This window comes from Ananas comosus, linkage group 12 (assembly GCF_001540865.1).
Source record: "Ananas comosus cultivar F153 linkage group 12, ASM154086v1, whole genome shotgun sequence".
NCBI lineage: Eukaryota > Viridiplantae > Streptophyta > Magnoliopsida > Poales > Bromeliaceae > Ananas > Ananas comosus.
In genome coordinates this window covers 252,981-266,487 of record NC_033632.1, presented here as the reverse complement: position 1 = coordinate 266,487, position 13,507 = coordinate 252,981, and the positions used below count along the sequence as shown (strand labels likewise).

General features: G+C 39.5%; 3 protein-coding genes across 4 annotated transcripts; 2 read left to right on the top strand and 1 right to left on the bottom strand.

Annotated features, from left to right (window-relative positions):
• On the top strand, positions 171-2,969 carry LOC109718099. 2 transcript variants are annotated; one of them, XM_020244120.1, is made up of 4 exons: positions 171-334; positions 536-574; positions 676-1,089; positions 1,941-2,969. In XM_020244120.1, exons 1-3 carry the CDS (start codon positions 230-232, stop codon positions 1,066-1,068), a joined length of 537 nt encoding a protein of 178 aa, XP_020099709.1. In that variant the 5' UTR covers positions 171-229; the 3' UTR covers positions 1,069-1,089; positions 1,941-2,969. The 2 variants fall into 2 exon arrangements, with proteins under 2 accessions (XP_020099709.1, XP_020099708.1); XM_020244119.1 differs by lacking the exon at positions 1,941-2,969 and having other exon boundaries at positions 676-1,880.
• On the top strand, positions 4,082-10,120 carry LOC109718842 (galactokinase-like). Its single transcript, XM_020245285.1, has 13 exons — positions 4,082-4,544; positions 4,640-4,824; positions 5,574-5,620; positions 5,863-5,957; positions 6,067-6,149; positions 6,382-6,450; positions 6,581-6,766; positions 7,400-7,534; positions 7,950-8,084; positions 8,410-8,480; positions 8,678-8,755; positions 9,319-9,460; positions 9,816-10,120. Exons 1-13 carry the CDS (start codon positions 4,385-4,387, stop codon positions 9,924-9,926), a joined length of 1,497 nt encoding a protein of 498 aa, XP_020100874.1. The 5' UTR covers positions 4,082-4,384; the 3' UTR covers positions 9,927-10,120.
• On the bottom strand, positions 10,662-13,154 carry LOC109717889. Its single transcript, XM_020243837.1, has 5 exons — positions 12,803-13,154; positions 12,530-12,584; positions 12,357-12,413; positions 11,619-11,696; positions 10,662-11,209 (listed from the first exon to the last, which is right to left on the bottom strand). Exons 1-5 carry the CDS (start codon positions 13,109-13,111, stop codon positions 10,785-10,787), a joined length of 924 nt encoding a protein of 307 aa, XP_020099426.1. The 5' UTR covers positions 13,112-13,154; the 3' UTR covers positions 10,662-10,784.

Here is a 13,507-nt window from a genome sequence, read left to right as displayed (position 1 = left end):
TACATTTTTAAGTAAAAAGTAGAGGGATCAGTTCGTAACTATCGGTTAGCAGAGGGACTATGCATGCATTTTCATCCAGGAAAACAAAACGCGGGACCGGACCAAAATCTCAGTTCGAAATTCAAATTATAAGGCGGAGAAGAGCGCGCGGGTCGGGAGAGAGCGAGCGAAGAGGAATTGAGAGAGAGAGAGAGAGAGAGAGAGAGATAGAGAGAGAGAGAGAGAGAAGATGAGCAAGAAGAAACTAATGCTCGAAGAGTACGCCGCCTATGTCCGAGGAGACGACCCCGATCTTCCCCCTCCTCATCCCCTCACCCTCTCTCAACTCAGCAAGGTATCAATCGATCGTTCCCTTACCGTCCTAGATCGGTCTCTGTGGTTTCCCACAATCTAGTTTCGTTTTTTATGATGATCTCGACATCTAATCGCTCATGCTCGATGTTCAATTGATCCCGCAAATCATCCGAATTCGGCCTTATTTTGTCCAATTTTATGAGAATTTTTTATGGAATTCGTGTGTTTTCTCGTGCATCAGATTTCGGTCATGAATGGATACGGATGGATCGGTTGCAGGGTTAGCCCTACCCCTTCTTCTCCACACAAATCGCCATGTCGCGCTCAACTTTCGTACACTTTTTTTTTGCCCCTCTTTTTGATTGGTTTGGAATGGAACAGAAGGAGATCGGGGAGGACCTACGGCGGTTGTATCTGATGAGGCCGTGGAGATCGACGGTGGAGGAGAGAGGGATCGCGCCCTCCCCCGATCTAGGACTCAAGGAGGTGGCCGACGACATCAGGGCCATCGGGTGGCAGGAGTGCCCCATCGGCTCCATCCTCGCCGTCCGATCAGGTCTCCCATCGCATCCGAAGGCGGCAGAGGATGCGGAGGAGCTGAAAAAGAAGAAGAAGAAGAAGATGCGTGCAGTGGAGCAGGTGGCGTCGGTGGAAGCAGAGTCATCAACCTCTGCGGTGGCTGCCAACGAAGCAATGAAGAAGAAGAAGAAGAGGACCATGATGCCGTTCCCTAGAGTGCGAGGTCAAGTGATGCCCGCTCACGCGTGCGGGTAGTGTCTGGGCCATGAATATCTGGTACTAATATTTCTCCTTTCTTTACTTCCATCCTTTTGCTCCCATCTCCATTGATAAATGCTGCTGTTAGTAGATGCTACAAATATCGCCGTGAATGCTGGATAGAAACGTAGAATGAAGCTACGAGAGCAGGTCAATTGTGAGATACCAGGCTGATAGTGTGTTTATCCTCGTCACAAAAGTTTGATCATATAAAATTTAGCAAAGTCAATTTTAAAAGTTTAAACAATATTTTGAAAATTAATCCGTGAACTTCAAAGATTCTTATGAGACTTGATGGCTGCTCGGAGTGATCAACCGTAAACTTGAAATCTATTGTAGCTAGTCATTGCGTTTGATAGTTCAACTGCGACCAAATAATTGTCGATGTCTCATCTGTAATTTGTGATTTTTAAAACCTAAATAGGGTGCCGGTAGTGTGGATTGACCTCTCTTGCATTGGCACGTGGTGTTGTGTACAAGTGAAAGATGCATCCAAATAAAACTCCTAATCCGCAAGTATTAGGGGAAAACATCTATCGTAATGTCAAAGTAGATTCTTCCACATGCACCAGTGACAAGCACCGAGGCCTGGCAACAAGATTTAATTAGGGTTCCTCATAGGGAAACATAACCGTAGGTGGCTAACCACCACCAATTAATTGTTACACCTCTCCATCTAGGAGGGTAAAACTGTTGGCAATACTTAGTGCATACATGCATCCATGCACCACCAATTCATCAAATCTTCATGTTCTTTTATATTTATAATCTAGCCAACTTTTATAATTTAATAAAACCCCCAACTTATTGCCTACGTTTTTTATTTTTTTATTTTATTATTATTATTTTTTTGAAACATTTGAGTCCAGAGCTGAAGTTCGTACCAGCAATTTTCTTGCACAATAGGGACTCAAATAAATTCTCTCCTTCCAAATCTTGGGCTAGTAATAGTTAGGCAAAAGCAGTGATGGTAACGATTGCAACATAAAGTAAAATGAAGGGCCGATGAACTGGACGGTTCGTGATTATCCGAATGCACCTGGTATAGCAATACCTTTTCACATAGAGGAGTGGTCCATTTCACACCTGCTGTTGAGCTGGAACGGAGCTGTGAAGCCCCCTGTACACATCAAAATACAGAGAACTTGAAAGCGAGATGGAATAATCCAGGTTGTTTGATGAGGAAAAAGAGGAGTGCTAGAGAGAAGAGGGGAGGTAGTGAGGATAAGGGGGAGTTAGGGTTGTTTAAGGTATCATGTGGGTGCATGTGCACTTAGGTGGGAGAACGTGCCCTATCTCACAAGCAAACCCTTCTCAGTACATGCCACCTCTCTATCTCTCTCTCTCTCTCTGGACATTCATTGTCCCTGTATCTATGTACATTAAGTAACATTTATTCATGGGACATGCCAACAAGTTCTCATAGCAATATATATTAGAGATCTTCACTATTGCAAGTTGCAAGACATTTGTATCTCCCTCTCCCCCCTCTCAACCTCTCCCCTCCTTCATGCTTTTAGTAAGGTTTGTAGCAACATACTCTTCCACCCTTCAACCAAAGTTCTTTCCTACAAACCTCCTGTCAAAAGCCATTCATGCAACATGAGAGCCTCTAAAAACTCGCTCTCATCCGTCGGCTTCAACAGTGCGACTCCGGGACAAAATATGCAGCGCCGGACTCGAGCCAGCTTGCTCTTGCTCCGTGCCATGCACCGACATGCCCTAAGAAGAGGGAAGCAATTGTCGGCGAGGACTAAAAGCATGACACGAAAACCAACTGTCTCGAAGAGGCGGAACCTTCTAGAAGGTTCTAGAAAGCCTGCAAGTGCTGTCAAGAGGAAGATTAGGGTTCTCCAGAGGCTTGTGCCAAATAGCGAGTCCACCAGGCTCGATGAGCTCTTTGAAAAGGCAGCAGAGTACATTGTTTGCCTTCAGATGCAAGTTAAAGTGATGAAAATCATGGTCGCCGTGCCATCGCCAAAGGATTCAGATTATTAGTCCCCTTGTATGTTATTGAGTGATTGATCATGATATCTATTAGTAGAATGTCTGTCCCCCCCCCCCAGTTTAAAAATGTAAGACTTGTATAGCTTGAGAGATTACAGCTCATTAAAATGTTCCCCTTTTTTTTTCCAACCTCGTGTTGCAAATTTTTGCAATAATTGGATTGGAAGTTGTTAGTTGTTTGATAATTATTATAGTGCTGGAAATACCAAAAAAAGGGATGTAAATGGATAGTAAAGCTCATGCTCTATCGTAATTGTATGAATAACTTGAACCATGCACATTGAATTTTCTTGAATCCAACTTGTTCTTCAGATGTATAGCAAAGCACCAAATCCGTGCTTATAGATATTGGTGTGACACATACAAGTGAACTATTAACCAGGCGACAACTGATCTATTTGTTTTTTTTTTTTTTTTTTTTTGAAAGATAGGTAACACGCTATTCACTTCGTTTATTTCATATAGAAATAAACTTAGCTAGAAATGTGAATCAACTAAGGATTCGAACTTGGGTCTCGGATATTAACCACCAGACTCTTTTTGTCATTTGCTTTAGGGACGGTCGGTAACTGATCTATTTGTTAGCTAAGTAGAAATTCAATTAATGTTAATGCATTTATTTATAAAATGTGATTTTTTTTAAATGCTAATAATTTGTTCTTAAGCTAAAGAACATAAACCCTAATGGATACTAATTCTTACAAAGCGAATTTCCGTTCCGTTTTCATCCAATAATGTAACTAGTACAGTAGTATGTCCAGTGGAACAATTTAACGGGTTGGAGTCTCAAACTGTATCCTCACACCCGAGATACCAAATCGGACAGGGGTAAACACAGTACGGTGCGATATCCGGATTCCGCATATTCCGGATTTTCTATGCGGGAAAAAACGTTATTCCCCTGGACGTGGTTCACCACGTCAGCAGCCACCCGACACGAGATTATTCCTCGGACCCGTTTATCACCACGTTATCTGTGACCTACAAATGAGATAAGATTTAGGCGGTCTACGGGTAACGCGGTGAACAGAATCGAAGCAACAACTTCTCTCCAAACGGCCTCCGACGTGCGGCTACTCCGCGGCTCCAGTGGACCGTACACACAATGAACGGTAGACATTGCATCAAGGCTATCCGACGGCCACAATTACCCCTCCCATCGTGGTTCCTTCCGGAGAAAATCGCCAACAACATTTGCGGCCGAAGCTCAAACCTTCGGAAGATCCCGAGAGAGAGAGTGTGCGCGCGGGAGAGAAAGGAGGAACCCTAACTCTAGAAGGAGAACAAGCTTGGAAACGACCCTCCAATGGCGCACGAGGAGCTCCCGATCCCGATCTACTCCACGCTCGATCCGGTCTACGGCGAGGGCTCCTCGCTCGAGGAGGCGCAACTCCGCTTCGATCGGCTCAAATCCAGGTTCCTCGAGCTCTTCGGCCACGAGCCCGATCTCTACGCACGATCCCCAGGTGAAACCATAATTCTCTTCATCATCGTCGTTTTCAGATCGCGAAACGTTGATGGAGATATAATGTTACGATATATCCGTGCGTCGATTTCGCAGGGCGAGTTAACTTGATCGGGGAGCACATCGACTACGAGGGCTACTCGGTTCTCCCGATGGCGATTCGGCAGGACACAATCGTGGCGATCAGGAAGCATGGCGAGGGAGACTCGCCCAAGGTACTCCGGATAGGAAATGTGAGCGAAAAGTACTCCTTGTGCACTTACCCTGCCGATCCCGACCAGGTATGTTGTTGTGGACATGTAGATGTGTTTACATTTCCACAAAAATGTCAGAACTTGTTGCAGGAAGAGTTGAATTAATGCGGGGAATAGCGCATTGGATTTGCCGTACTTTATTTTTTTTTCTTAATAAGTACTCTGCGGATTATCAGAATTTAGTTATGTAATGATTTATTAGTTACTGTGAGTAAATATAGTGATTGTGGTTTTTGGATGCTTAATAAAATAAGAATGCCGTGTGACTGAAATTATTTTATCAGTGAGCCCACGTGTTTTAACGGTGACTGAAATTATTTTATCAGTGAGCCCAGAATTTAATGAAACTTAATTGAAAGGGGAAAATTGAAAGGACCCAAAATTGCAGAGATCCAGTGTCCTTTGTTTTCCTAGCATCTATTGGTCTTATTAAGGTTGACCGGAGCTTCCGCAAAAGTATTATTTGAGTTGAGCTTTTTAATGAAACATCAATAGATTTTTCTATATAAACCATTCAATTGCTTCACGCTGTTGCAGTTTGAAAAGTGGAGCTCAAATGCTTATTTTAGCTTGTCACCACAACATTGATTTTTTTTGTTTAATAAACACCTGGCTAGTTCTTGACTTCTTGTCAGAGTAGATTTGTCTGTTTTTTCTATAGATTAATTTATTAGCCTCAATTTTCTTCTTCTTCTTCTTTTTCTTCTTCTTCATATTTGTAGTTATTTCTCTGGAAATTACAATATATATCATGAGAAGCATACTAATTTTTCCAGGAAATTGATCTGAAGAACCACAAATGGGGGCACTATTTTATTTGCGGGTGAGTTATTTATTTTTCTATTTTTTTAATAATAATTTTTTTACTCTTAATACTCTATCTATGTTCAGTAATGATTATTTTCTTCTCTGACTCATGGCAACATTTGCACTTTTAACTTTAGCATCACATGTTATTTATGGATCTCTAAGCTATTTTAGGGCCTGCATGAGTGTCAGCAAAGCACTCGTCAACTCTGGTTATTAGACTCATATAAAGTATGTTGACAACATCTCTATAAACAGATACAAAGGGCTTTACGAATTTGCCAGATCAAAGGGAATAGATATTGGTGCACCTGTTGCCCTTGATGTAGTTGTTGAAGGCACTGTTCCCACGGGTACGAATTCCTGTCTGATTTTCATTTCGGTCTTGCTTGTTTCTCATTTGGTTTGTGGTTATCAATATATGGGGGAATAATTAACTTATGCATCCTTATTCTTGTATAGGTTCTGGGTTGTCAAGTTCTGCAGCTCTTGTCTGCTCTGCTACAATTGCTATCATGGCAATTCTTGACAAGAACTTTGCGAAGGTGCAGAACTTGTTATAATTTCTGACTTGTGTGTGTGTATGTGTGTGTGTAAATAGCTTTTCTTGTTCAAAGTTAGCTTAAGCGGTTCTGAATGTGCAAATGCTTCTTTAGTGTATGACACTAGTTCTAAACATGGCTACTATATTGTTCTAACTAAATTTGAATTATGCAACTTAGTTATCTGATTCTTATTTATATCATTTTCGTTTTGTTCTCATTCGGAATATTGCAGAAAGAAATTGCTCAACTTACATGCGAATGTGAACGCCATATTGGCACGCAATCTGGAGGCATGGACCAGGTAAAGTAGCCACAATAACTTATATACTTTTCTCTGGCTTTTCTCAGACCATTACATATCTCAATATCAATATCTATGACTTCGACCATTTTTGTATTTCTCCTTGAACGTTATATTATCTATTTGACAGGCAATATCAATCATGGCCAAATCTGGATTTGCTGAGCTGATAGATTTTAATCCTATCAGAGCAACAGATGTGCAACTGCCAGCTGGTGGTACATTTGTAATTGCCCATTCACTGGCAGAATCTCAAAAAGCAGTAACAGCTGCAACAAATTATAATAACCGTGTTGTTGAATGCCGCTTAGCAGCTGTAAGTACCACTTCCCCATTATCCATTACATTTTCTTACAATGAGATTTCCACACTGTTGTTATTAGTATTGAGTACCAAGTTATATAGACTCATTCAGCTATATGAAGTATAGGTTACTTGATATCAATGTACTTGGTGTTGCTATTGTTGTTTCAACTTTCAACATTGAGATTCCAAATGTATATAGGGGCTTTTACATATATCCCTTTAAATTTTAAATTTTCTTCTTTAGCGCTCAAATGTGCTGTTCCGCCCAAAATACTCCTCTTACGCTGAGCATTTCCTGAGGGGAAACTGTTTTTGCACTAGAAAAGGTTTTTTATAGGGTGCATTTTGTTATGAACAATGGATATAGGGAACAAAACAAATATTTTAGAGGGTACATGCAAAATTTTAAATTCTTCAGGGATACACATATATAGACAATTTCTCTTAATGTATATGTAAAGTTTTCTTTCTTTTCGACTATTTTATTACGAACTTCTTTTGTAACTTTCAATCAAATAACCCCCCCTTCAAACTTGATCTGTTATTTGCTTCTCATTTTCGATCAAGTGGGACAACTGTATTTGGCTATTCATTTTTTATTTGATTTTTGACTAATATTGGCCGTTTTGAACATTATTTGCAGATTGTTCTTGCTATCAAGCTCGGGATGAAGTCGACAGAAGCTGTCTCTACAGTGAAGACTCTGTCTGATGTAGAGGGCTTGTGCGTATCATTTGCTGGAAAACATGGATCTTCTGATCCTGTATTAGCTGTTAAGGTTGATTTATCATTATTATCTCAATATCTTGCTTGGTTTTGGCATGCTTCCATATTCTTGCACCCTGCCCGTTATTTAATAAGCGGACTGTTTGGTCTCCTATTATGACAATGATCTTATTCTTGCAATAGAGGAGAAAAAGGTTATAACAATTCACTTATTATAATGCTGTTTTTTTGTCCATTATTTAAGTAGTTTGAGATTATTCTATTATATAAGGTTGGCATTCTTGGTCATTTCTTATTTGATAGCTTTGATTTACTGAGTTTTACATTCAGTGCCATTTACTCCTAACGTTATTGGACTGATGGTTTAATCAGTTGTAAAATTGTTGCAATGATTACTGACATGACACAAACAGCAGTTCCCGCCCCCCATTTTCTGTCTTGTTATTCATGTTCTTATGTTTCTGCAGGAATTTTTACATGAGGAGCCTTATACGGCAGAAGATATTGAGAAAATCACAGAGGAAAGTCTGGTGTCCATTTTTGCAAATTCACCAACATCATTAGATGTCTTAAGAGCTGCTAAGCATTTTAAGTTATTTCAGGTATCTCTATGTACTGGATTCTTACATGCTTCTTAATAACTTTTTTCTTTGCTTTAATGTCTTAGTCCTGCTAAGCAATAGATGCTATTTCAATCACTTTTGATTTTTAAGTTTTGAGTAGTTTCAGGAGACCAGCAATATCTTCTTCCTTTTGTTGTACTTTGGATTAATCTTTTTCTGTTTTATATTTTTCTTCTTTACTGCTCCCAAACCAATACTTTTTCTCTTTCAAGCATTATTTCCATGTCATTGTAATATGGGCTGGTTTCTTTTTAACTCTTTTGATATACTAATTTAACTTTATCATTTGTGTATATTTTCTTAGCGCGCCTTGCATGTCTACTCTGAAGCAAGGAGGGTTTATGCTTTCAGGGACACCGTCATATCGAAACTTAGGTCTGTTCTTCTACTCTCAATTAAACTGTTTTGCATTTCAATTTATTTGAAGTCTTACTATTTTAATGTTGTGGCTTTAAATGATTATTTCTTATTTCATTATTTGGTTGTTTATTTATGTGTTTCATCATTTAGACTGGCTATTAATTGAACTATGTTGTGTTACTGACTCTACCTGGCAATCAAACATTTTGCAGCGATGAGGACAAGCTTAAAAAGCTTGGTGACCTTATGAACGAGAGTCACTATAGCTGCAGTGTACTGTACGAGTGCAGGTACATAGAAGTTGCATTCTTCCTTTGTGCCCATTGGCGAACTCTTGCAATAGTATATAGTGGTTGTTGTCCTTTGACCAATGAACTACAACGAATGCTGCTGTGAGCAATCAATTTTGCTAACATACATATTTGTCAAAAACAATCTTTTTTGTGTTTCACTAAAAAGGCATTGGCTTTTTCAAGTATTTTGCTGCTAATAGTCTTCTTCGTAATCAACCTTCTTAATTTAGTGCCAATTTGATCTAGCTTTTAGAGCAACTTCTTTACTCCAGAAAGTAGAAGACTCTATATACCAGGCATTTTCCCAGAGAAAAGTTTTGAAGCTTGTATTGTGGCAGAAAGCTAGAACAAGCTTTCAAGCCTCATAAACAGAAACTTCGATCTAGAGATTTTTCACTAAAAACTATTAGCGTTGCTTTGAGAATCACTATTCATAATACAACACTCGTACAGAATCTTCAATGGGGCCATGTAGGCCCTTTTGTGTCATTAGTTCACACAAACTTTATTTACTATCATATGCAGTACAGACTGTATAAGCAGTTTCTCTCAATTTTCAGCTGTCCAGAGTTGGAAGAGCTTGTAAAGATTTGTCGAGATAATGGAGCGCTTGGAGCAAGGCTTACTGGTGCTGGGTGGGGTGGCTGTGTGGTAGCTTTGGTTAAAGAAAGCATTGTGCCTCAGTTTATTCTCAATCTAAAGGTATGCTTATTGCCACTACGTTTTGCTGATAGCAATCTACTGATTAGCCCCACACGATATGCAATCTATATAACAATTCACAAGCTACTCCATTACCTCTAAAAGAGTTTTTTTGCTTATATTTTCTTGCAAACAAATGCAATAGCAAAAAGTCCCCTGCAATTTACATTCATGCTGTAATCATGCCGGTACCAGGCGCAATCTCCTCCATTCTGTTAGGACTCCGTCATTTCAGAAAGAAGGCCCTAATATTTGCTGTTTATGCATGACGATCCATCCTCTGTTTTGAAATGCAGTATCTATACTTACATGCTGTAAAATCTTACCATTTACTCGGGCGTGTTATTGGTTTCAGGAGTCATTCTATCAGTCGAGGATCGAGAAGGGTATCATCAGCAAGAATGATCTTGGCCTCTATGTCTTCGCCTCCAAGCCGTCGAGCGGTGCTGCAATATTGAAGTTTTAGATTCTTTTCATGATTTCTCTTTTTCTTATTGTTTTAGAAACTGTTTTCGTACTAATTTAATTAGCAGCTAATGCTGATTAGTGCCTGTGCTTCCTTTTTATTTCCCTGAATAAGTTGTCTTTAACTTGTAGTCTTTTGTGTATAATAAGACAATTTTCTTAATTACGAACTCGTGCTTCTTCAGTATGCTTCAATTGGACGAATTCATCGTACAGTTCAAACTGAAGAAGTATGTCCTGCTACAGGATCTGTAAAATTAACTTGTCATTTAGTTCTTATCTTTAAAATTTAACTCTAAAATTTCTTTATAATTTTGATTAGCGCATCTTTTAAAACAAGTGAAACACCTTTTTTTTCTCAAAATTTGACACGCCTAATAACAAATGTCAGTTGTTGACTCGCACATGGTTTTTTTTTTTTTCCTTTTNATCTTTTAAAACAAGTGAAACACCTTTTTTTTCTCAAAATTTGACACGCCTAATAACAAATGTCAGTTGTTGACTCGCACATGGTTTTTTTTTTTTTTTTTTGAGAGAGATAGGTAACACGCTATCTACTTTATTTATTTCTATTTGAAATAAACTTGCCTAGAAATGTGAATCTTATTATGATTCAAATTTAGGATCTCGGATACCAACGACTAAGTCCTTTGCGGTCGGTTGACTAGTACATGGTTGTATATAGCATGAGTCGATACTACAAATCCATGCACCAATTTACGTAGAAAGATACTACTTTCCTCGACAATGTGCCAGCCAAAGACTAGCTACCCATTACTTATCGCATCGCCTAATAAGAGGTGTTCTCACAACATTAAGAGAGAAAAAAGAAAACAAAAAAAAGAAAACGACAATTGAACTACATTGCTATCTTCTCAGCTTTTGATGTTCTCCCGCTTCTAGTGCCCTGATCATCTTCATCATCATAATCATCATCAATTACAACAATATTCTCCCCATCACCATCATCATAACCATCCAAATCTAACTCATCACCACCATCGTCATCACCATCTGCTGTCCCTTCTTGCGCTCGCAATGAGTGGAACTCCTGTGGCGGAGGGCAATCCTCTGTGATGGCTTCGTCTCTCTTCATAACAAGATGTCTAATGATCCGCTCGTCCTTGTCCAGCACGCTCTTGAAATCGTTGATATGCTTCGCGTCAATTTCAAAGTTCATTAAAATGTAGTTCGCATGGGTCGTTTTCTTGATTTTGTATGCGAGTCTTCGAAGCCCCCAGTCATTTAGCCTCCAAATCCTGCCCTTCTTCTCTCGAACAAACTCTGCCATAAGAGGTAGAGAGGAAGATACATACAGAGATAAGCCATGGACTATGTATTAAGCATTTCACTAGTCCGAAAGTGTGGTTTCAAACAGTAATCAAATGCATGACGCACGAACACCTCACTGAAACAGAATTGGCAAGTAAAAGCACAAATTTGACCAACAAATTCCATGAAAGAGTCGAGCAAATCTCATGCAAGTCTATAAACTATTCACTACCACTTCCATGATATGCTGGTGATCCTTTCTTCGTTCCTTTTTTTTTTTTTGGCTTTTTCCCAGCCAAATGGGACAAAGACTACCAAATTGTTTGTAGCAACAATCACTCGATAACTTGAAGTTACACTAATCATACAATTGAATTTACACAGTGATAAATAAGGAAATGAACTTCTGACAGAAATGTACCTTGTACTTTCGCTACAACACTGTCCACCTCATCTACACGGTCTTGGTGGATTAAATAGACCACTTCGTAATGGCGCACTGGCAATGAACACAAGCAGTGAGCCCACGGATGAGATCAAAATTATAGAAAGAAGCATCTAAAGTCTCATTATCAATCACTTTTCTACCTTCGTCGTCCACCAATTTATTTGTAATTCTACATTTAATAGAAACTAGAATGTCTTTTATATGCACAATGGCAAATCTGACCTCTTGTAAACTGCTCGAAAAACACAAGCTCCGTCGGAACCATTGACTTTGAAATAAACAGTGGTTGATAAATACACAGAATAAAAAGAACCACACCTACTCATCGCTACAATAGGAGCTGCCACTCGCTACTTCACAAAACAAGACAACACATTGTGAGGGACATTTTCGAAGTTGGTTTCAATTAGTAACAAGCTTTCTTTCTATTTGGTTCGCATGTCGGCAAATATCTCCGCGACATGACTAGTTGAATTTTCTGACATTAGTTCAATTTCATGCTTCCCTAACTGTTTAGAGGCTTTCCTAAATTCGACCTTCAGAGAGAAAAACAATGAATACAAAGAAGAGAACAAAGAGCAGGATAAGCACATTAGCCTTCTATCAGAAGGAAAGAACCCACGGCGAGTATGCTTCATTCATGCTGTATCTTCTAACAAGGATTGTGATCACATTATAAAACTACTAAATAGAAGGCATTAGAGAACTCACTTCTTTCGACATTTAAATCGCTCTCTAGCTGGAGGCTGAGGAATTCAAACAGCTCCTCTGCATACCACAAAGATATTTTTCACTAATCAGTGTTAAAAAGTGGGGAAATTGCACTCTCATGAGAAACTGAAAAAAATAAATGAAAAATCTAAATGACAAAAAAAATCTACGACCTTCTTCGGCATCGGCAAATTCGGGTAAAACTCGGCCATCTTCTCTGATTGTTTTCTGCAAGATAACCAACAAGCAACAACCAAATGAGCCCCAAATTTTACTACAAACGCTAATAGTTCTTAAAAGAAGGCATGTAAACGGGGAACAAAATAAAAGGCAAGCATTAACCTCCAAAGCTCAATCACCAAATATATGCATTTGCACACCAAAAATAAGCCAAAGATTCCCAAAAGAAAAGGGAAAATCGCAATGGGTCTACTCCAAAATCCCACCTTTTTAAGCAAAACGGCTTCTGGGAAGGGCCCGGTGGCCTCATCCGGCTTGGGAACAAAGCTGTGGGAATCAAATGGCTTCTTTTCCTTTCTCTTCTTCGCGGCAGCAATGAATAGGTTCCCCCTCTCGCTCCTACCTTGGGCGAAGAGCTTCTTCTGAAAAGGGAACACAGTAGAGAATAACACTCTTTGAGAGATTAACCTCTCTCCATGAGAGGATCGTAGAGAGGGGGCGCGTGGAATAGTGGGCGAAATCGAAGAAGAAGCGGAGGAGGACGACGAGGATGAGGCCATGAGAGTGGCCTCCATGGTTGTGGAAATGGAGTGCTCGGGGGGAAGGGGTTACAACGCGAAGGTCGGAGATGTATTAATGCAGGAGATAAGGTGGGTTTTTTTTTTTTTTTTTTTTTTTTTTTTTGGGTTACCAGGAGGCCCTGTTAAAAGATTTATTTACAGGATTGCCCCCTGCCCAAAGTAGTGATGATCACCGTGACAGAACAAATTATTTATTATTTTATTTGTGAACACGATAAATCATTCACCAACCACTTTTCTAGTTCCATAGATATACGGAGGCAAACGCGAAGATGAGAGTTTGAATTTCGTTTCCATTTAAGGCGATCTGATTAATTTTGCTCGAGTATACTCTCCACTGAACAATCGAAGAACATAACAGAAAGCTCCAAAATACTAAAATTTTAAGAC